At 48.0% G+C, this 24,215-nt stretch overlaps 1 protein-coding gene and 2 non-coding genes across 4 annotated transcripts in view; all 3 read right to left on the bottom strand.

Annotated features, from left to right (window-relative positions):
• The window catches only part of LOC119174679 (uncharacterized), a 129,829-nt gene extending 111,107 nt beyond the window's left edge, over window positions 1-18,722 (bottom strand). Inside the window, exon 1 of one of the 2 annotated variants that reach the window (XM_037425702.2) lies at window positions 18,566-18,722. Coding sequence is in view for 1 of the 2 variants with exons in the window: in XM_037425699.2 (XP_037281596.2) it covers window positions 6,352-6,396 (45 nt within the window). In the remaining variant the exon portion in view is untranslated. Of the gene's footprint in view, window positions 1-6,351; window positions 6,509-18,565 lie in introns of those variants that run through there. The other variant, XM_037425699.2, reaches the window with a different exon arrangement.
• Window positions 9,027-9,108, bottom strand: TRNAS-CGA (transfer RNA serine (anticodon CGA)). The gene has a single exon. It is a non-coding gene; the product is annotated as a tRNA-Ser (tRNA).
• TRNAS-CGA (transfer RNA serine (anticodon CGA)) lies at window positions 12,072-12,153 on the bottom strand. The gene has a single exon. It is a non-coding gene; the product is annotated as a tRNA-Ser (tRNA).
• Window positions 18,723-24,215: the final 5,493 nt, after the last annotated feature.

Raw genomic sequence — 24,215 nt, 5'->3', positions numbered from 1 at the left:
CGCTATCCTCTGTAGCGCTTTGTTTTCTTGTGTCGGTCTGCTCGGCCGTTTCTTCTACCCCGTAATGCGCTATACCAGTTCGTGTATATCATGGTCATAGATTTGTGCCATCATCAACATTTCCGTAATTACTCCGGTTGTACTCGATTTCGTACCACACTAACCTTCCAGGAAACTGTCCCGACGATTCACGACAATGATACAGTTTCCGGGAAGGCTTACCGCTGACGTTTTTTCTCTGCATCGCTAAGTTTTCAAATACTAGCCAAAGCGTTCCAATAGTTACTTGTCGTGCGAAATGATTGTACTAGAAGGTCGCCTCAAATTATCGCCGCTCGTCTCACGTATATTGCTAGCCCGTTGGCCTCGTTTTCAAACTGTGAAAACTACTCGATGTCCTGGCATCCATGGGACTATTCCTACTACCTTTTTTTAGCGAATACGCCGTTAGGGTCGACCTGGACACGAACGTCACGTACACGTTTCCGCGACAGATGGGCACGACAATGGTATTCCTTACTATTCTTTTTTTTTTGTCTAATGACAGAGTTTCCCTGCTTGTAAAGACAAGTGATTGGCCGCCACGTCTCCACAACACGCGAACACAGACCAATGGCAAGTGGAGTACATTCGGAACAAACGGCGTCTCGGTGAACGTAACTCCCAAACGCTCACCGGCTACTGAGACCTTAATAGCACTGCATCGTTTTAACGAATCGAAAGAGCTCGCAGCGATTTAATTGGCGCATACGCCATCGCAGAAGAGCGGGCGCGAGGCGAGGGCGTTGCCCGTGAATTGCGTGCGTATACGTACGTATACATACATCGCACGCGACCTGGATGAAAGATCGCGGTCTCCTCTACGGGCTCTTTTGTTTTCCGGTGCGGTCATCGCCGGTGCGAGAGGGGTCTGACCATGCGCGTCCGCCGAGCACGACGCGAGGAGGTTCAATCAACCGCCGCAGCAACCCGCCTCGCTGCATGCTGGCGGCTCCGGGCCAAAAAAAGAGAGAAGAGACGGCTATCTCGATGATGATGTCATCGTCCACGGCGGCGCCACTGCCTCTGTTCCCCTTGAGTCACCACCGCTCGTTGCGAAAAATCCCGATCCATAAACACCACAAGGCACGCGCATTTTTATTAGTATAGTGGCTGTTGAGCTACTCAATGCAACTGCAGGCTACTGTAAGCGGCACTTCCGTCTCTCTCTCTCTCTCTCTCTCTCTCTCTCTCTCTCTCTCTCTCTCTCTCTCTCTCTCTCTCTATCTCTCTCTCTTTCGCTCTCTCTCTCTTTCTCTATCTCTCTCTCTCTATCTATCTATCTACCTATCCATCTATATATCTATCTATCTATCTATCTATCTATTTATTTATCTATCTATGTATGTATCTATCTATCTATCTCTCAAACACACGCACAAGCAAATAAAGAAAATAGATAATATTTCTAACAAACTCGCTTGATCGAAGCCCTGCCTCGCAGGCTGCAATTCAGAGGAGCGAAAATGCTAGAGGCCCGCGTGCACACTTGGATTTGGGCGCCCGAATGAACTCCCGGGGGTCGGACCACAGCCATCCCTTACGGCATCCCTCATAACCTTCCTGTGTCCTTTCTAAGTCTTCGTACATAGCAGCCCTTGTTCGTCAAGAACTTACACCAACATGCCCAACTGACGTCGCCCCTCATAACCACGTCGTGCGTTTGCGACGTTATAAGCCCCACCAATTGTTATACGCTACATTATTTCAAACTCACAACTATACTTACCGCCGCATGTAGATCTCGAACACAGAGCTGGTGCTCCGTTATTAAGGACTAACCTCTATTCCGAATCGTTCATTCTTCTATTACTTTTTTTTTCTTGGTACAAACAGTGACGTGTATCGCCTTTCAGCCTACATCGTCTCTACATCCGAGATTCTTCAATGTTCAAGCCAGCAAGTTGTCGTCAGCTATGTACTGAACGGCAAGTTGTTCTTGTACGTTTGTAAGTGGTTGTTGACTGTTGTCATCCACTCATTTTCTGTAACGCCTGAACGTCCCTGAATCTAACTGAATTGAATAAAACAGAGCTGCCACCGTTCAAAAGTTTTGCTTGTGACTGGCCGAACGGTTTGATGTTTCTGTTCTCAACCACGACTGCTCTACTTTTCAGACCAGCGCCACGAACATACGCAGTAGCAACACTTCATACAATGAATCACGTTATACACTGCACACGAGTCATTCTGTGAAAGCACGCAGCTGACACAACCAACACCGCGTCACAACCGACAACCATGCCCTTCTTGCCTCACGTCCGTCTTATCAGCGTGAGAGCCTTCCTTCCACTTCATTATATCAGCCGTCCACTCTACACCTCAAGGCTCTTGACGTTCATATTTCCTTTGTGTTATCTTACCACATCTTCTAAGGCTGGCCTAGTTTACCCTTGCCACTCGGTAGGCATTGCCTTCTAAAACGGCTTCACGTACCACACAACAGAGATGCACTGTGTATCGGCCCGTTCAGGACACATGCGAAATCTGCGAAACCGAAGAGACAATTGAACACGCCCTGTGCAACTGCGCTGGCTATATATGGCACTCGGCCATGCCCACTTCAGATGCTTCTGAACCGATTCGACTCGCCATCATTTTCTTTAACAAAGGTTCAAGGACATGTGCCTCGAAGGCGCAGAAGACAATGAAAACGTTACCGAAATGCCTAAATTCAAGAGGCCTGAGTGATCGCTGCTGTAGAGGTGATGTGCTACCCCAAGTGTGCACGAGATTCTGTCTACCTCTCCCTTCTGTCTCTCTCTCGCCCCTTTATCCCTTCCCCCAGTGCAGGGTAGCGAACAGAATTTGCGTTTCGTTAGCTTCCCTGCATTTCCTTGCTCTCCCCCACCCCCACCAGCTGAACAAACTGGCCCTATTGCAAGCGGGGCTATCGTCCATGTCCTGCTCACATCGCGCTAATCGGCGATGTCGCGCTATAGGTCCTTGGAAGGAAAGACTACTCGGACAAGCCAGTGCTGATCTTGTGGTTAACATGTCTCGGTGTGACACAAGCGATCAGTCTCAATCGGGACGGAGCAACGCGATATCCGCTATATACTGAGACTTTATGTAACGTAAATAACGCGAACGCTATCTTTGTCCCTCTTATGAAAACAGTTGACGGTGCCCCTCAAAGCACCTTTGTTGACTATATACGTGTGCTAAACTGAATGAATGAATGAACGAACGAATGAATGAATGAATGAATGAATGAATGAATGAATGAATGATCTTTAAGTGTCCCGCAGTTTCCTTCGGGTGAGGCGGGGGTAAAAGGAGGTTAACCTCTGTCCCGTCCCACCCTTTGTCGATGATGATGAATTAATTCATTTTTAACGTCACGACTATTATTACATTATGGCCGAATAGCACTGAATTCGCTACAGTGATCACACAGGACACAGTGATGTACTCTATGCGTTCGGTGCCCTGTATTTAGTGCAATTCGGCTATGACGTTTGTGAACCGTCTGCTGAGACCCGATAGAAGGTCGCCGATTCGGTCCCAGTCGCGGCAGTCGCATTTCTATGGACGCGGAATGCTAGAGGTCAATGCATGGTAAAAAAAAAGAAACCGGACCACTTCGGCGTCTCTCATATTCATGTCATAATTTTGGGATTACGAACCCCAGATGTCACTTATTAATGTCCATGAACGAACTAACCCATCCTTATAAGAACCCTTAATTGAGCGCCAATTCCATATCAACCGATCATTTCTCTGCCATTGGCTTCTTTTTTTTTTTTGTTAGCCCTTAAGTAACGGCCTCAAAAGCAATAGCAATAATCCCATAAGTACCACAAAACACTGCTAGTAAACCTTCACAGTTTGGGAAGTTGCTCCAAATACCCAAAGAAACTTATATGTGTATGTATGTACTCAAGGCACCCCCGCATTGTATTTTCGCGGGTCGTTTCATTATAACTTGCTCTCCCAATTAGCTTCATTTCAACACGTACTGCAGTGTGGCCAAAGCAGGAGAACCACCCCCGAAATCGGAAGATTGCTGACTAACTGACTAACATACAAAAAAAACGTACAGCGTTCCTTAACTATATAACAAACACAACGTCACGCCACAAGGCCACTGCAGCGTGGGAAGAAACGACGCTCGCCCGTCAGTACACACACGTTCCACATTATGAATGGGAAAAAAACAAATCTAACGACCAGGCGTTGCAGCATTTTGCCATATTTACCCAGTGTCGCACGCGGGACAATCAAAGAGAGAGAGAGAGAGAGTAATCTGAACACTGCTGCAGGCCTTGACCAGTCACTGACAAATGCGAATAACGTAACCCGATGCAACTGCGCACGCGAAAAGGCAGTGAAAAAAAGATAACGAAAAAAAAAGAAACCTGAAGCACTGCAGCCGTAAACAGGCTGCAGTGCTTCAGCAGCCTGTTCACGGCTGCAGAAGCATAAAATAATAAATTATTTATTAATTTATTATTTTTATTTATTTATTTATTTATTTATTTATTTATTTATTTATTTATTTATTTATTTATTTATTTATTTATTTATTGATACTGCAGTCTCAAGCAGAGACCATAGCAGGTGTGATACATTGATACGTGCTATCAAAAAAAAAAGGGCACAATAGTTTTCAAGGAATACACACGAAGTGAAAAAATACAATGCAAACAGATAAAACAATAAAGTTAAGAAAATTAACAAGAACACAACGGAATTTAACATCAAACAATAACTGTAAAAGGCAAGAGTACAAGACTCAACAATGCTCTATAGACAAGACGCAAACTTGGCCGGCAACACGACGCAAAACTGCTGGGAGCTCCTTGCCGGAAACATTCTCAACGCGTACGCGTGCAGAATACCTGCATGCCTTTCCGTCGGAGATACAAATCATTCCATTCACATGGCACGCTGGGCGCGTAGCTGCACGTGGAACGCGGCGATGAATGGGAACGCAATTACGGAGAAACTGGGGCTTCGGACCCAGAAACATTTCCTTCTTGTTTGCCTTCGTTTTTTTTTTTTTTTTTGCTCTGTCGTTTTCAGAGTGCATGCGTGGGCGACGCATCGAGCCTCTACACCGTGCGAGCACCTGTCCGCTCTGCAAACGCCGAAGCGCGAGGGCACGAGAAGAAAAACAAGAATCGCTAGGCAGCACACCCGGCCCTGTACGTTTACAGTTTCCTGTTATAAAACAATGCGGGGCTCGAAACTCGTCCGAACGAACTGAGAGTTAACAATGACCCTCCAACCATCGTAAGCGACGACGGTGAAAATTTTGGTGTCAACAATATGCGCGTCCGTTCAAGAACCGTTACGCTGAGGAAAGTACATCACTTGGGATTTAACGTCCAAGAACCACTATACAATTATGAGAGATGCCGGGGTGGAGGGCTCCCAGATTTTTTTTTTTTTTAACGTGCACCTAACGGTAACCACACACGGGCCTCAAACATCGATCGCCTCCATCGAAAATGCGGCCACCACGGCCGGGATTCAAACCCGCGACCTGCAGGCCAGCAGTCGAGAGCCCCGTAACCACTATAGACCACTGGGGCGGGTGGTACGCTGAGTACGGAGTCTCACTGAAACAGTATTCGACGTTTTACGCGTGAAGTGTGCACCCATGTCGAAGAGGTGCAGCTTTACGAAACTTCGAAAGCTCTCGTCAATGGGAAACTTGAAGGGACCAAGAAGATGTGTTTTAAGATGAGTTCCGTTTGCTTAGATAGGAACAGTGGTGTAGAATTCAAATGTGAAACAAATCACATTAGGGGAATTCGTTTCGTTAAAGAGATTTCCGTTTATTAATAGTCTATTGTAATCGTATAATCAATAGGCTCTGCTTCGAAAATAACTGTCATCGGAGCTATACAACAACTTTCTGGTTTTGATAATTCTCTAATGTGTAAATTAGGGCCACCTTTTTGCTGCTGTTAACTATTTCCAAGTCCTACGATGTGCGAAGCTCTGTTCAACCGAAAAACACGGAACATTTCGGTGATGCTCTCCAACTCCGGCAAAACATCTAAACAAATTGGCTAGGCCAGAAACAAATTCTGGGCAAACGCACGATCTAGAAGAAAAAAAAAAAGCACGTGATATGTCGCCTTTCCGTTCTTAAAACGAATGGTATGATACAGATCGCTGCTGTCCCTCTCGAGTTGCTATCACCAACGGCCGCGACAAACCGCGCCGAACTCGACCGAAACCGGCTCAGCCACCCGGGGACCCCCGACTTCCCGCCCCTTGCAAAAGTTTCTCCGCGCCCAAACCGGTCGCGCAAACTCCGCGCAGACACGACCGCGAGAAAATAAATGCGTTCCTCACCGTAAATCGGTTCCAAATCTCCTTGTAGAGTCGATCCGAACCCATGTTGACGTCGGCCGTCCGGTCACAACAACAACACTACACATGCTGCACGTCAGTCCAACCACGCGCGCGCTTACAACGCCGCCTTCTTCGTCGGGTCACAGACGAGGACGGCCTGTGCGCCTTCGCCTGTCCTGCGGCGGCCGCAGACGACGCCCGGAGAACGTCATCGCCCCGGTCGGACAGGAGCCGGCTGAGCCGGCGGGCGCGCCGCGCCATCACGATGAAATCGGCGTCACGTGACCGAAACATGAGTCACGTGCCGTCCTTCGAGATCCCCGTCCCGCGCTTGCAGTGCGGTGCATTCTTGGTGCGCCGAGGAAGCGCAGGCGGTCGGAGCGCGCACGCGCCTTCTCGTTCTTCGCGTTTTTTTTTTTTTTTGATTACTTCATATTCGTCGCCCTCGCTACGAGAGATTCTCGTCACACCTGCTCTCCTAGCGGCAGGTGCCCGTCAAGCGGCGCTCGACGAGATGAAGCGGGAAATTCAAACTTATCGAGAGCCCGGTCGCAGATGGAAGAAGAACGAGTGCCGTAACGAACGAAACTACGTGCCTCGGAGGACAGAGTGTGATAATGTGTTTGACGTTACTTCAACACCGCCAACCACTCCACTGTATATGCATCATAACGAAAAAAAAAAAACATTCGGTGCCTCTCCGAATATTGAACTGAACTCCACGGTGGATCATTGGTTATACGGTGCACGGCTGCTGACCCGAAGGTAGCGGGTTCGATGCCTGCTGCCGCGGTCGCATTTCAATGTAGAGGAAGTGGCAGAGGCCCGTGGGCTGTGCGCAATGTCCAGTGCACGTTAAAAAAACACCACATGGTCGAAATATCCGGAGCCCTCCGTTACGGCGTTCCTCATAAATGATAACGCGGTTTCAGGACGTAAAAGCCAAGGTAATATTATGAGAATATTCAGCTTTCAAATAACTCGAAAAAAAAAAGACATGACTAATCCGCCTTTTTAGGAATCGTTAATACACGAAAATGAAATGTGTCTTCGCAGAGGTAGTTGAGCGTTCATTATACATTGTTCTGCCACAAAGGCGAAGAAATGAACGCTACAGCAACAAATCACAATGTCACGCGAAGAAGAAGAACGGCAAGCAGCTGGAAAGTAGCAGCGCACACCTCAAGCTGGAAGCACGCACGCGAAGTGATCACACACAGGTTTAGAAGCACTGAAATGTGGGCGAGTTTGTACTTTGAACGTAGTGGTAACAAGAGCGTGTAACTGTCAATCGTTTCTTGCCAGTTTATGCGTTCTTATTGCCACTATGAACATACACAAGACGAGCGAGGAATAACAACTGTCCCAGCTTGACACTTGAAGCACGCTGCTCAAACAGAAAGAAAAACGCATGAAATCAACGCACAGGTATACGCAGGACGAGCGCGAACACATGTCGCGATTCTTGCTTCGTGTGTGAACAGCACGCTTCTTTCACAAACGCTGCCGCGGCAGCGAGAAAATTGACGTTTGTGCTCTCTTTTATCACTGAAGCTCCAAAACAAACTTGCAGTGGAAGCACAAGAGCTACGCCCCGCCGCGGTGGTCTAGTGGCTAAGGTACTCGGCTGGTGACCCGCAGGTCGTGGGATCGAATCCCGGTTGCGGCGGCTGCATTTCCGATGGAGGCGGAAATCCTGTAGGCCTGTGTGCTCAGATTTGGGTGCACGTTAAAGAACCCCGGGTGGCCGAAATTCCCGGAGTCCTCCACTACGGTGTCTCTAATCATATGGTGGTTTTGGGACGTTAAACCCTACATATCAATCAATCAGAAGAGTTACAAAGCGCCTGAATTCCGAGATAACCACGCGCGACCACGCCATGACGCTAGAGAACATCTATAGCCGCCCGCGAGCGCGCCCAACGCGCCACCCGTCGTGCCATTTCTCCACGCAACTCGCTAGTCGCTACTGATAACGAAAGCGAGCTCAGGAGCACGAGGTCGTTGGTTCGACGCACCACTGCGGCACTTTTCCGTCTCGTTTTTCTCCTTATTTGCTATCTGTTAGTATATATCTTATTTTACGTCCTATCCTTCCTTCCTTCCTTCCTTTCTTCCTTCCTTCCTTCCTTCCTTCCTTCCTTCCTTCCTTCCTTCCTTCCTTTCTTTCTTTCTTTCTTTCTTTCTTTCTTTCTTTCTTTCTTTCTTCCTTCCTACCTACCTACCTACCTACCTATCTACCTACCTACCTACCTACCTACCTACCTACCTACCTACCTACCTACCTACCTACCTACCTACCTACCTACCTACCTACCTGCCTGCCTACCTACCTACCTAAATACCTACCTACCCCAGGAACCAAATACCAGTGGTGTTAGGACTGCGCTATCAGCACAAGATGACGACTTCCAGGAATTGCGTGGCCGTACATCAACAGCTCGGTATACAGTATAGTTTATTCATTCACACAATGCTCAGGGTATCTCTGTATCTCCACCTTTCATGATTATAAGAGGGATTCCTCACGAGGGAAACGTAACAAATTGACGTGGTGAACAAGAAATGAAAATTTAGACGTTGTGGAAAAAAGAAAGAAATTGTCGCAAGTACAGCTCAAGTAAGAATGTGGAAGAGAAAAACAAAACGTAAAAGAAAAATTACGAAAAAAGATGCGCAGCCGACAGGATTCGAACCTGTGCGGGGAAACCCCAATGGATTTCGAGTCCATCGCCTTAACCACTCGGCCACGACTGCCACACGGTGAAGGCGCAAAATCCAGCGCTGTGATGGCGCCACACCAGTGTAGCACAAATGCCTGCACGACGTACGTAAGGAAACGACGGCCTGGAGCCTGCGTAGAAAATCTTGGCGCCGCTCCTGTGCAGTGTGCGTACTCTAATCGTAAATTGATAACACGAACAGAAAATAATACAACGGCTGTGCTATACTTAAATGCGTGACGGTGTAAGTGTGTGAATACTCCCTAGCGGCGGTGCCTGAGTGGGTACCCAGTCCAGATCTAAAAATGTCCTGCAACCCGTTTCCAAGTAACGATCGAATGGCTTCACTGAAAGAGTTTACTGCATCGCGAATCTTGTTCTCGTTCACCTTCTCTTGTGGCTCATACCCACTGTGGGGGATTGGCCAATAATTCAGTGGTCTCATAAAATATTATTCAATGTTAGAGCAATATAGGATATAGAATGAAGCATTACAATTTTAGAGTGAAATTTTGATGACAACTCAGACGTACAATTTATAGAGCTTTTTCATCGGTAATATGTAATAAGAGAAATCAACGCCACGAAAATTATTTTCATCCATGAAGTACTAACGAAGTTCCAGAGATTTGTCACACGCTCTCTCTTTGTTGTTCAAACCAGCGCGCCAGAAGCCAACCAGAGAGGGAGGGCATGGGGGGAAAAAGTTACGTCACGCGCACGCCATGACCTCGAGCACTTTCTTGTTTTCGTTTTTTTTTTTTCCTTCGAACGCGCGTATCACTGTCAGTGTGATCGGTAGCGAGCGTGCGAGCACGTGGCGGCCTTCGCAAACATGCAGCTCACGAGGTCCAATGGCCGTGGATTTGGGTATATCACATCATTTGTAGAAAGAAGAGAGAACGATGTCTAGCGACTTCGAAAATCTATAGTAAATTCGAAGCCCCGTGTTGTGCCATAATGTACGGCTGATGCGTTTTCGATCGGAAGTCTTGACCACCGATCGGCAGCGTGTTCTCACAATGCTGAAGTGTTGCACGGCTCCTTTAAAACTGTGTTTCAAAGTCGGCATTAAGTACCTAAAATTGCTGGTGATCTCGGTAATGTGCAACTATGCGGTGTAGTCGCTTTCGATTTGCCGGCGTTGGAATTTACGCTGGCAGAATCTAGCTTACCACGACACATGCAACCGTTGTTTCTTTTTTACTAGCATGACCCAAACTACACGATCAGGCACTCCCTTGCAGCCACTCAAGTGAGGTGGATGAACTATATATACATTTAGCGACAATTGTTTAACTCATTCATTTGTTGATTAATTAATTCATTCATTGTTTCACACACAAACACTCTAAAGGTTTAAAAAAACGTGTGTGGGGGTGGGGGGGGGGCTTTGAAAGCCTAGATTTTTCCCGAGTTTTTCGAACGTAGGCCCCTATGAAGGGGACTTGCTAAGTCCACCTCTAAGGAGTACTCCTACCTCTATCAGCACACAGACCTGCCACCACCTCCCTCAAGCGATTCTGGAACCGCCCCTGCACACAAGCACGCGCACACAAACACACACGTGTGTGTGGTAGCATTCTATAGCAGTAACGTTCACGTTGATTAGAGATCATTATCGTAGTTACGTTAGCTGGGAGAACACAAGCACGAAGGTGCCCGACATCGGAGGGATAGTTGTTTTTTTTTCTTTCTAACTAGCATCAGTGCTAACTAAGGGCGCGCCTTGTATACAGTAAGTCCTAGAGTTACCATCCCACATCCTGGCGAAACCCACGATCATCCCGGATGTGTCTTCAAACAATGAAAAAACGCAAGCGCGCCCGCTCGATAGGAGGCCGCATGGAACGCGATGGGTCACACACAACAATGCTAACAATGCGTTAAACTTAACTTACTTTCGCAAAACCACTGTGAGGCATGAATGGTGAGATATATCTTTGACTGATATTGTTTCGTTGGTGTCGCTGTCCAAGCCATTGCACTCTAACAATGCGATAAGCTCCAAACGTAAGTGGCATACGAACCCTGCTTGGCTTTTCAGTTGGACAGAATAAAATATATATCGCGTTGAAGAAATAAGTAAAGCCAAAACTCACTCGCAACTCAAGACAAGCTATCACCGAGAAGCGCCTTTGACGTAGCTCTAAAAGCAACCGTGCGTTTTGAAAAGAATTGTACTTACGACTAATTACCGGCACCAGAATGCAGAAGGCCCGCGAATTTATGATCAATCACGTCACGAAAAGGTAAAGCTCAGCGAACAACACACAATATAGACAGTTAATATCAGATGTGAGTCCCACTGAATGGGACGACGACTATGGGCATGCATATGAATTGCAGCGAGGGGAGCTTTGTGCTTTTATAAACAAATGTGTAATCATTCATGACACGCTGTCTCCATATGGATAGGTGTACTTTTGAATACATTCGATGATATATGACCGAATCGCCCCAGAACCTTCACGGAACACGGATGTCAAGCCGTAAAAATGAATTATGTTCTTCACGGGCGTGACAGGCTTCAAGTGGCAAGTTTCAGAGAACTTTATCAGGTCGATGTGACGAACATTACGAAAAACAAAAAGAAGTTTTTAGAATGTGCGGCATCGGAGCGACTTTGAGGCGCTAAAGTTACGCCACAAGATCAAACAATGATGGAACTTTGACTCTCATTTTACCTCCCAATGGCGCACAAATGGTGGATAAATTGGCGGCAACTGAGTTCTCAAATAATATTTTGTCAGTATAAACTTACTAGTTGTTAGATGTTACACAGCCTCTTTTTACTTACTGTTCCTTTCACACGATACTTCCTAGCCCGAATCATGTTAACCACTAGCTTATTTTTATTAATTTTTAGTGTTCAAGCTCACGCGCTAATAAACTCCATTTTTGTTTTCGAGAAGTACCAAAAAAAGAAAAGAAATCAATGTTTACTATTACTACCTACCTACCTACATACCTTTCTTTCTTTCTTTCCCAGGAATACGCAGCCGACAGGATTCGAACCTGTGCGGGGAAACCCCAATGGATTTCGAGTCCATCGCCTTAACCACTCGGCCACGACTGCCACACGGCAATGGCGAAAAATCCAGCGCTGTGATGGCGCCATACCAGAGTAGCACAAATGAATGCAGGATGTACGAAATGAAACGACGGCCTGGAGCCTGCGTAGAAAATCTTGGCGCCGCTCCTGTGCAGTGTGCGTACTCTCATCGCAAATTGATAACGCAAAAAGAAAATAATAACCCGGCTGTGCTATACTTAAATGCGTGAAGGTGTAGGTGTGTGAATACTCCCTTGCAGCGGTGCCCGAGTGGGCACCCAGTCCTGATCTAAAAGCGTCCTGCAACCCGTTTTTTTTCAAGTAACCATCAAATGGCATCACTGAAAAAGTGTACTGCATCGCGAATCTTGTTCTCGTTCACCTTCTCTTGTGGCTCACACCAACGCCCACTAAATTTCAAGGCCGAAAGGCTGCCGCAGTGACGTCAGAGGGTGGGGCCCAGTTACGCCGCGAACGCGGCGGAAAGCCTGTGTTTCGTTCACGTTTTAGGAGAACCAACACTCCCGCTGTCGCAGCTGCTGCGGCTAGATTGGGCCGAATAAAAGATGTGGAAAAAAAAGTCTTACTGAGCATGCTCAGTTGGGCAACTGGGCCCCCAACCTCTGACGTCACTGCGGCAGCCGTTCGGCCTTGAAATTTAGTTGGCGTTGCTCATACCCACTGTGGGGGATCGGCCAATTATTCAGTGGTCTCATAAAATATTATTCAATTTTAGAGCAATGGAGGATATAGAATGCGTGCATTACAATTTTAGCATGAAATTTTTTATGTCCACCCCGACGTACAATTGATAAAGCTTTTTCATCAGTAACATATAGCCATCGGCCATACCATGCTGAATGCGCCGGTTCTCGTCCAGTAACATATAATAAATCAAATCAACGCCACGAAAATTGTTTTCATCCATGAAGTACTAACGAAGTTCCAGAGATTTGTCACACGCTCTCTCTTTGTTGTTCAAACGAGTGCGCCAGAAGCCAACCAGAGAGGGAGGGCATGGGCGGAAAACGTTACGTCACGCGCACGTCATGACCTCGCGCACTTTCTTGTTTTCTTTCCTTTTCCTTCGAACGCGCGTCTCACTTTCAGTGTGATCGGTAGCGAGCGCGCGGACTCGTGGCGGCCTTCGCAAACATGCAGCTCACGATGTCCAATGGCCGTGGATTTGGGTATATGACATCATTTGTAAAAAGAAGAGGGAACAATGTCTAGCTGACTTTGAAAATCTATAGCGAATTCGAAGCCCCGTGTTGTGCCATAATGTACGGCTCATGCGTTTTCGATCGGAAGGCTTGACCACCGATCGGCAGCGGTTTCTCACAATGCTGAAGTGTTGCACGGCTCCTTTAAAACTGTGTTTCAAAGTCGGCATTAAGTACCTAAAATTGCTGGTGATCTCGGTAATGTGCAACTATGCGGTGTAGTCACTTTCGATTTGCCAGCGTTGGAATTTACGCTGGCAGAATCTAGCTTACCACGATACATGCAACCGTTCTTTCTTTTTTGCTGGCATGAACCAAACTACACGAGCAGGCACTCCCTTGCAGCCACTCGAGTGAGGTGGATGAAATATATATACATTTAGCGACAATTGTTTAACTCATTAATTTGTTGATTAATTGATTCATTCATTGTCTCGCACACAAATACTCTAGAAGGTTAAAAAAATGTGTGTGTGGGGGGGGGCGGGGGGGGGGGGGGTCTTTGAATGTCTAGATTCTTCCTGAGTTTTTCGAACGTAGGCCCCTATGAAGGGGACTTGCTAAGTCCACCTCTAAGGAGTACTCCTACCTCTATTAGCACAGAGACCTGCCACCACCTTCCTCAAACGATTCTGGAACCACCCCTGCACACAAGCACGCACGCACAAACGCACACGTGTGTGTGGTAGCACTCTATAACGCTGTAACACTCACGTTAATTAATGATCATTATCGTAATTACGTTAGCTGAGAGAACCAAAGCACGAAGGTGCCCGACATCGGACGGATAGTTGTTTTTTTTTTTTTCTAACTAGCAGCAGTGCTAACTAAGGGCGCGCCTTGTATACAGCAAGTCCTAGAGTTACCATCCCACATCCTGGCGTAACCCACGATCATCCCGGGTGTGTCTTCAAACAATGAACAAACGCAAGCGCGCCCGCTCCATAGGAGGCCGCATGGAACGCGATGGGTCACACACAACAATGCCAACAATGCGTTAAAATTAAGTTACTTTCGCAAAACCACTGTGATGCATGAATGGTGAGATATATCTTTGACTGAATGGTTTCTTTGGTGTCGCTGTCCGAGTCAGTGAACTCCCACAATGTGAAGAGCTCTAAACGTAAGTGGCATACGACTGCTGCGTGGCTTTTCAGTTGGACAGAATAAAATATATATCGCGTTGCAGAAATAAGTAAACTACACCGCACTCGCAACTCAAGACAAGCTATCACCGAGACGTGCCTTTGACGTAGCCCTAAAAGCACCCGTGCGTTTTGAAAATAATTGTACCCACGTCTAATTACTAGCACCAGAATGCAGAAGGCCTGCGAATTTATAATTAATCACGTCGCGAAATAGTAACGCTCAGCGAATAACACACAATAGAGACAGTCAATATCAGATGTGAGTCCCACTGAATGGGATGACGACTATGGGCATGCATATGAATTGCAGCGAGGGGAGCTTTGTCCTTTATAAACAAATGTGTAATCATTCATGACACGCTGTCTACATATGGATAGGTGTACTTTTGAATACTTTCGATGATATATGACCGAATCGCCCCAGAACCTTCACGGAACACGGATGTCAAGCCGTAAAAATGAATTATGTTCTTCACGGGCGTGACAGGCTTCAAGTGGCAAGTTTCAGAGAACTTTATCAGGTCGATGTGACGAACATTACGAAAAACAAAAAGAAGTTTATAGAATGTGCGGCATCGGAGCGACTTTGAGGCACTAAAGTTACGCCGCAAGTTCAAACAATGATGAAACTTCGACTCTCATTTTACCTCCCAAAGGCGAACAAATGTTGGATAAATTGGCGGCACCTGAGTTCTCAAATATTATTTTGTCAGTATAAACTTACTTGTTGTTAGATGTTACAGAGCCCCTTTGTCTACGCATACCCACTGTTCCTCTCATTCGATACTCCCTAACCCGAATCATGTTAACGGCTAGCTCATTTTTATTAATTTTTCGTCTTCTAGCTCACGCGCTAATAAATTCCAATTTTGTTTTCGAGAAGTACCATAAGAAAAAAAGAAATCGAGGCTTACTATTTACTACGGGCGGACAAGGCTTTAACATCCTAGCAAATATTTAACGGCGGTTAGCGAAACAATTTAATCATACACGAAAGCGGAACCGTAAGTTCACTTGTCAGGATATGTGGCATGTCGGTAAAAGGTTTGGCGAGCTAATTCTCTGTTATGGTGGCTAGAATATCGCTGTGTTTGTTAGCTAAAGTTGACGAACACGAAACACTCGTCAAAGGTTGGTGAGCGGCGGATATACGCGAACTAATAAAACGTGTTTTTGCGCGGAGGGTCTCTACCACGGAGTGGTCTCTTTACGAATCGTTGCGAACCATTATAACCCCACATACGAAGCAGAAATCACGCCCGTGGCGCCATCTTTGCGCAGCGCGTCGAGCGAGAAACGGCTGCCGAGATCCGCGCAGTCTTATGTTTGCGCCGGAACGGTGGTGTTTGTAACGCTCGCACAGCCGTCGGATCTGCTCAACCCCAACTACGATTGCTTCCCGAATTCTGAGGGTGAAGCTTTAAGTCCTATGCTGTTCACCCTTTACTTTGGCGCTGTCGTTTACGATCGTATTATGCAATAAACAATTGTATCGGGCCAGTTGGTAAGGATCCATCTTGCTAGGAAGCGCAGCCGCTATTACAAAGAACACACAACACAAGCACTTGTGTTGTGTGTGTTATGCGGTCAGTTTCCGTAACGCACTTAGGATCTGGTGTAACAAACATTTTCAACAAAACCAAGAGTGTAAGCCAGAAATGTTTTTCGGAGCAAGGGGGCGCACAGACACCCATTACGGGTGTTTGTGCGTTTATATCTCCACACGAAAAATTTAAACATTTAAAGGTGAGAGAAGGTGAACTCACTCCCCTTGGCAACAACAATAATCACATTCTTATCAGAAACATACGCTTCCACATAATACCGCGATACGAGTATTACGGCAACGGCGCAGTACGATGCACTGCAGATTATCCGAACTATAAAAAATATTTCCCAAGCAACAACTTCAACACATGGATGTAGAAATTGTTCTGCACGCAATCATAGCACCTCGGTTCGTTGTCCGCAAGAAACAGCCAGTGAGTAAAAAGCTGTCCCCAATACATTCATGTTCCCACCTAACGAGCTATCATTTGCATAAGGAATTACTTTTTCAACTTGACAAGCCTGGCTGCAATTGTTCTACACTAACCAAAATGATTACGGCTCGGTAGCCCCACGCCACCGCTACCCAATCGCAGTTTTTCTCAGTACAACAGACAAAAGCAGATATTGATTGCCTGTTGGATGCGACAACAAAGGCACATGCATATTCTTCGAAGTAATGAAAAGCTGACGAGACCGCCTGAAAGCACTCCAGCCGTGCCAACGTCAGTGCATTCAATTTCAACGAACTAATGTGATTCATACGAGCGCGCAGCAGTTGGTGTTGCTTGCTAATGACGCATACGCGGCTGAAGTCTTGGCCTACCCAAACAAACAGGTGGTCTTATTGCGGGCGTTTTGAGAAAAAGAAAGAAAGAAAGAAAAAAAGAAAGAAAGAAAGAAAGAAAGAAAGAAAGAAAGAAAGAAAGAAAGGAAGGAAGGAAGGAAGGAAGGAAGGAAGGAAGGAAGGAAGGAAGGAAGGAAGGAAGGAAGGAAGGAAGGAAGGAAGGAAGAAGTACAAACCTGAGCACGCTCATGCTGTTTTGCAGAAGCTTGCACATGTTGCCTCTTTTGCTAGAGACATACTATACTCCGCTTCACACTGATAAGTCCTTACAAAGCTTCATGAAAAGAAGAAGAAGAAAGAAAAAAAGAAAGCTAGAGCGGGTGTATCCATTCATGCGCATTCATTGAAATCCCAGTCTATGACACATTTAATGTTTTGCATACTGCCACAAAATGAGAGACCCAATCGTCTGCCAAGTCGGTTTGTTTAGCACGAAAACACGCAAATATAAAAACAGTGTTACGGAAGAAGGTATCCACATGGTCAATAACGCGGTGGCAGTACCTAGTAAAATGTTTGCAATGTTTACAGCGTGAAAGTTATGTGACGCATACTATAACGCAATATTATTAAAGTACCAATCGAAGAACATCATCCCGGGAAATCTGTGAAATTTTTACACATACGGAATGCGTGTGGTTTCGTTCAAAACAGTCGTTTTTTTGTTTTTTTTTTTTTTGGAACGATTCGCAAGGGTCCAGCTATCAGCTAACTTCATAAGAGTGGTATTTCTTTAGTGTAGTGCGAATAAATATAATACCGCGATTCTATTATATATTGCCGACTTTATTGGGTATAAACTATTATTTTGTTAGTAACGTACTTCCATACAACATTACAAGAGCAACACGACTGTCACAGTAATACGGATTGGAATTGAAAAGCGGATTACCTTTCAACCGGAGGTCGGCGGTAGAGGTTGGAAGTGCGAGTTTCAGAGTTTAAGCGTTCAGTTTCACTAACCGTCACAACAATAGGGAGCGCAGTAAATGAGCCCTTCACACGCAAGCTGAGATGAGCGCTCAACAAACGCCTGCAAAACAATGCCCGTCCCATCCATCCAGGCAGCACAGCCGTTAAAAAGCGCACACAGGCGGCGAAAATTCTCGGTATTTTGTTCACTAGACAGCCGGGCTCGACCCCGCGCCGCCGTGACACATGCGGCGAAATTTTTATATATATATTTTTTTTGGAAAACTACACCACACGCGAATGCCGAGTACGTCTGCTCAGCGTAGCCGACGAAACGGCTGCGCTGCCCGGCCACGGGCCGATCAAGTTTCAAGCCGACCGGCGTACATGCACGCCATGCACGACCCAACAGTCGAGCCCGTGGACGCTTAATGTTTTACCGGTTTTACCAGTCGCTTCGATTCCGGCTAACGACGAAACTCTCCAGTAGCCGCTTCGACAACTACGCCGCGTAGCTGCGGCAGTAGCAGCGGGGGAACCTAGCGACGCTCGCAAATCGCGCAACTACGCGCTAAGCGAACGTCCTATCTCGAAGGAAGAGAAAGAAGACGTTGCTGCGAACTCTCAAAAGTGCATCGGCCGCCCCGCGCGCGCATACTGCTGGCGTCAAGCGTGGCCACAAGGGCTAGAGAAACCGCTTTCATAAACAAACGAACACCCGTAACGTGGCACGAGACGAATGAGGGAGGGCACGGTACCTTCAGTTTCCGCGAAGCTGCGGGCGTACATCCGCACGTCAGGTGTTCATCGTATCCGACACAAGCGAGCGACGTGATGCGATCTTGAAGCACCGTTCAAATTGTTTTCGCGCTAGTCGCCATGTTTGAACTCGCTCGAACGCAAATGCGTACGTAGACACGCAACCAGCGGCGCACGGCGGTCGCTGGCGGCATCCGCGCTCGTTGCAGTGGTCACGTGGTCAAAGTCACGTGGCCAGCAACGTTGTATTGCGGTGAAACACACTTTAGAGAGGTGTTATGTGGAGGTGCCCACCGCATGTCTGTTGGACTCTCCGTAGCATCCGATTTACGATGCTAAATAGCAATATGTTGCTTAGGCTTCTTTACTTTTGGTAATATGTGAGGCCCATTAGGAATGTTAAGACTTGTCAAAATAGATTAACATAATTCTGTTGTAGTCATCAGTAAAGGAAAGATAACGCCTCTAACAGAAAGGATGTTTCAAAGCGGAAATGATTAACAGTGATAACGCTGCACTGATAAGGATTAGTCTTGAGCTAGAGTCTTGAAAATCATGGGTCATTGTGCACTCGGGAAATCCTGAAGAAGCTCAGAGTGCCTCAACAGCTTCTCTATCAGAAAAAGCCTGCTCAAAAACTGAATGGCGATTTATGTTGATTAAATTGCAGAGAAAATGGCACAGTACCTCATCACAAGGCGCTCATACCTGAAATAAAAAAGTTTCTAATCATCATTGCCATCATGTCCGGAAAAACTGAGTATCATTCCAGCATTATCCTTCACGCACTTATTCAAGTCTAGTTTATTTGAAAATTTTCTCGAAATTGTTACTATTTCTAGAGTGTTGGGTGAAGAGATGAAAAGTATAATAGTGGTAACCTAACACCTAGAAGAAGCTTGGAAGCCTCAAGCACTACTACTCCATTACGTCGTCTAAGAAGAATACGCTTTCACTGATTTCCCGCAGTAGGTGGCACGATTTCAAAAGTTACGTGCAAGTTTAGGATTCAACACATGCGAAACGTGAAAGACATCCAAGCTATATGTTAAACTGTTTAAACTAAACTTGTTACAGTAACTTAAAGCATAAGTTCGAACCACTTCGTAACAATTGTTCTCACAATGCTTATTCAGGCATTCAGATAGTGTTATATAACGACGAAAACATCAATATTAAATATGAATGCAGTGTTACAACTCAATCTCTTTGTAGATCACATGTGTCGCAGTTATGAAAACTGCGCCTGCCAGGAGAACTAAAGTCAGCAGTATCGATTGATTGATATGTGGGGTTTAGCGTCCCAAAACCACTATATGATTATGAGAGACGCCGTAGTGGAGGGCTCCGGAAATTTAGACCATCTGGGGTTCTTTAACATGCACCCAAATCTGAGCACACGGGCCTACAACATTTCCACCTCCATCGGAAATGCACCCGCCGCAGCCGGGATCCGACCCCGCGCCCTGCGGGTCATCAGCCGAGTACCTCAGCCACTAGACCACCGCGGCGGGGCAAAGTCAGCAGTATCAACTTCTTGGAGCACATGGTCGTTACTGTGGCTATGTTTTAAAATTTAGTGAAGGCCCACATTCATAACATGCAAGTGTGACCTAATAATAAGGTATGTCAATATAGTTAGCTGTGGTCTGCAGAAAATGGCAGCGTTTTGTTGTTGTTGTCGTCGTTGTGGTTGCGGTTGTTGTTGTTGTAGGTGTGGTTGTTGTGGTTGTTGTTGCAATGTTTTAATACTATCCTCCTAAACATTTCGTACCTTTCATGAGATTTTTCACTGTCATCATTTTATCGGTGCAATTTAAGGTTTGGCCATCATTCACAGACGTAGACATTGGCGTCCTTCTAGTTTAGACGCAGTAATTTGATTCAACTTGACGAGTGTAAGGAAAGGACTTGAAGACGCCGAGGAGCATCAAACCAGAACTGAAGAAGACGAGCGGAGAGCAGGTGGCACGAAGGCGACAACAAGAAATGAAGAAGAGAAGGCACGTGCGATTACGAGGCAACTGTGCGCCAATCAGCTGAGGACCTGTGGTGGCCCATAGAGGTGGCGTGCCACGATTGGGCCACGTGCGACCATTACGTGGCAGTAGGCTTTGTGGCTGGGGACGAGCCGGAGCAGCGGCAGACGGGAGACAGCGGGCCGAAGCGTCGGACGCAGGCGATCGAGGTCCCGGCCAGGGAACGCGGCCGTCCACGCTGCTGCCGTCCAACCACCAGCTTGGGCGGCATTGCCGGCACGAGTGCTGCATCTCGGGGCGCGGCCTGGCCTGCTGTTCTCTTCCTTGCCGAGGGCATCGCGGATCTCGGCGAGGCGTCTCCGCGGTCAGCCGTTGAACACAGCGATGAACGTGGCCTGGCTAATGGTCACGGTTGCGTCGAGCATCGCGTCTCGGCGCACGCTCTTCGCTGGACGGGCTGGCTATTCCCCGCATGGAGCATCGCGTCTCCTATGCGGGTTGACTGCTCCGTAGTCGCACCTACGCCATCAAGCGCCAGTGTCACCAGAGCGTCGAACTTCGGCAAGGGACGAGCGAGATGTTCTGCCGGGCGAGACGCGGGCGTGTGTACGGAGGACCATGGAGCCGGGCGAGGTTCAGGGTGACCGAGGATTCAGATGCCAGGGGAGTTGCTGGCTGAATCAAGGATCGCCGAGTGGTGCCGAGCCGTACCGAGCGACGCACCAGCCTCGGAAGTGGGCCGCGAGCTCACGAGGTGCGCACCCGAGGGTACCTGGCTGTGCCCTGGCCAAGGCGACGAACGCCGGTGAGTGAGCTGCCGCACCGCAGCTGTAGTGTGCTGGCCAGAACCCGCACGTGGAACCGCTACGCCCGGAAGGTGATCAAAAGCTTGGAAACGAGGTCCGAGGTCGCGCTGGTCAAGGCATCTCCGCCACTGCAGCTCGAGAGTTGAGGCCACGAAGGCAGACGAAACGGTGCGCCGCTCGAGAGGACGAGTTCCTGGCAGTGTTCCTGAGCCGGACGTGAGACCCGTACGTGTCGGCCAGGTCGAGCTCTGGTGTGTCTGTTCAAGGTCCAAGGCCGAGACCTGCCGAACGGCTCCAGCCTGGGTGCAGTGGCCGGGAGCAGGTTCGTGGGCGAGGCTCACCGGGTGTGGTCCTCGTGAGCCGTGGCCTGATCCAGGACCTCCGGAGTTGCGACCCTGACTGCTGGGTTGGCCGCGACGTCCGACTCAACGGCGCTGCACACGGTAGCGTATCCGTGTGTCGTCAGCCGTTCCACCCATGCCATGAAATAAAAAGTTCATGTTAATGCTTTCTCGTCCGCTATCAACAAGCATAGTGACGAACGTCCGTTAACCATCACAATAAATGGCGAGCCTGCCAGGATTCGAACCTGGAATCTTCCGGGCGTGGAACCGCTACGCCCGGAAGGTGATCAAAAGCTTGGAAACGAGGTCCGAGGTCGCGCTGGTCAAGGCATCTCCGCCACTGCAGCTCGAGAGTTGAGGCCACGAAGGCAGACGAAACGGTGCGCCGAGACGCGATGCTCGACGCAACCGTGACCATTAGCCAGGCCACGTTCATCGCTGTGTTCAACGGCTGACCGCGGAGACGCCTCGCCGAGATCCGCGATGCCCTCGGCAAGGAAGAGAACAGCAGGCCAGGCCGCGCCCCGAGATGCAGCACTCGTGCCGGCAATGCCGCCCAAGCTGGTGGTTGGACGGCAGCAGCGTGGACGGCCGCGTTCCCTGGCCGGGACCTCGATCGCCTGCGTCCGACGCTTCGGCCCGCTGTCTCCCGTCTGCCGCTGCTCCGGCTCGTCCCCAGCCACAAAGCCTACTGCCACGTAATGGTCGCACGTGGCCCAATCGTGGCACGCCACCTCTATGGGCCACCACAGGTCCTCAGCTGATTGGCGCACAGTTGCCTCGTAATCGCACGTGCCTTCTCTTCTTCATTTCTTGTTGTCGCCTTCGTGCCACCTGCTCTCCGCTCGTCTTCTTCAGTTCTGGTTTGATGCTCCTCGGCGTCTTCAAGTCCTTTCCTTACAACGAGCTTGTTCTGCATGGTGATCACACGTATTTGAACGAGCCGGAAAGCCCCCATTTTACATAGGTGGCGCAGTTTCCTACACGTTGCGATTGGTCCAAGTTATATATTCGTAATTTTTGTTCATTTATTTGACCCTTTGAGTCATACGCCATATCACAACAATCTTACTGAGCTTTCTGTTTTTTGAATCTCGTCAATATAGACCATACAGCGCGGCCATGCAACTGTCTTCTTATTTGGGCACCCAATAAACACTCTGGAAGGTGCTGACACCCCCGATAAAGTTGTTTGCGCCGCGTGGCACACGTGTCTCGCACAAAAGCCGTATTTCGGGGGTGACAACCTTTGAGTGACAGGTGGCATTGTGTTCGCGAGTGGTGATGTCCACTATCATCATCATGGTTGCTAGAGTGGTAACGCCGGCGGTGACCCCTGGCGGAAGGCAAGCCAAAAGAGACTCGCTCAACTCTCTCGCCCGCCATCAAGCGGGCGAGAGAGTTGAGCGAGTCTCTTTTGGCGTGGGGCAGTGGCACGGACGACTGACTGCCTCCAGCGGTGGGTCTGCCGTGGACGGCACCGTGGGCCGTCTGCGGTGGGCCCACCTGGTGAGCAGGGGCGGCGCCAGGGGGGGGGGGGGCAAGGGTGGGCTGGAGCCCCCCCAAAATTCTCGCCTGCCCCCCCCCCTATGCCCACCCAAGTGCCCGGAAGCATATATTGAAAACCTAGTAGGAGCAGAGCTAGCTTGCCCCCCCGGAGGAACTCACTTTTCGTGGTTGCCCCCCCCCCCCAGTGAAAACATCCTGGCGCCGCCCCTGCTGGTGAGGCAGGCGTTAGCGACACCGCCTTGTTTGTCATGTTGTTGACTATTGTTTAATAATGTGTAAGGATGTCTTATCGTGTTGATCATGATTGGTGTTATAATTATTCGGCTGACGATATCGTCATTCTAAATTAGTTAAATAAATGTGTGTATCGTTTGGTTTGTTCCGACCGTGTCTACTGTGTCCTTTCACTCCAAGTGCGTGGCGTGGCGCTCACTCACCACTTCGAGTTCCCACAACACTACAAAGCAAAATCTAAAAAAAAAATGAACAACTATGTTGAGGACTTCGCGGTCAGTTTCATAACGAAAAGGAGCGCAGAGTATCCTTTGTCGGTTGTCTATACCCCATTCAATAAACAATATGCATGGAAGCTATAGCCAGACTTCTTGCAGTAGACGCGTTCCCACCAATAAATATTTTAATGATTTTACCAACTGTAATGTGTCTTCTTTTTCAGACACAGCAATCGATGAAGATGCTCGTGTGCCTTAGAAATCAGCAAGCCCGATTATTTATACAGTCGTAAGCAGGCTGTTCTGGGTCGCTTAGCATCTCTTCGTTTTCGTGCCGTAACATCTGCGTTCCGTTCCGAGAGCGCGCAACCGGAGCAAATCGTGGAGGCCACATTTACTATAGTATATGCGGCCATATATGGCCGCATTTAGGGGGGGGGGTGATTTTTAAATGAAAAGAAGAGAAAAGTGAGCCCTGTAACTGTCTCTCAGGGGGAGGACACCTCAACGGTAGCTCACGAGGGATGGGGGTAGAGAATGGAATGAAAGGATAGGATTA

The sequence above is a fragment of the Rhipicephalus microplus genome, chromosome 5 (genome assembly GCF_043290135.1).
Source record: "Rhipicephalus microplus isolate Deutch F79 chromosome 5, USDA_Rmic, whole genome shotgun sequence".
Taxonomy (NCBI): Eukaryota; Metazoa; Arthropoda; class Arachnida; order Ixodida; family Ixodidae; genus Rhipicephalus; species Rhipicephalus microplus.
The sequence above is the reverse complement of the archived record's forward strand: the minus strand, read 5'-3'. Positions and strand labels throughout refer to the sequence as shown.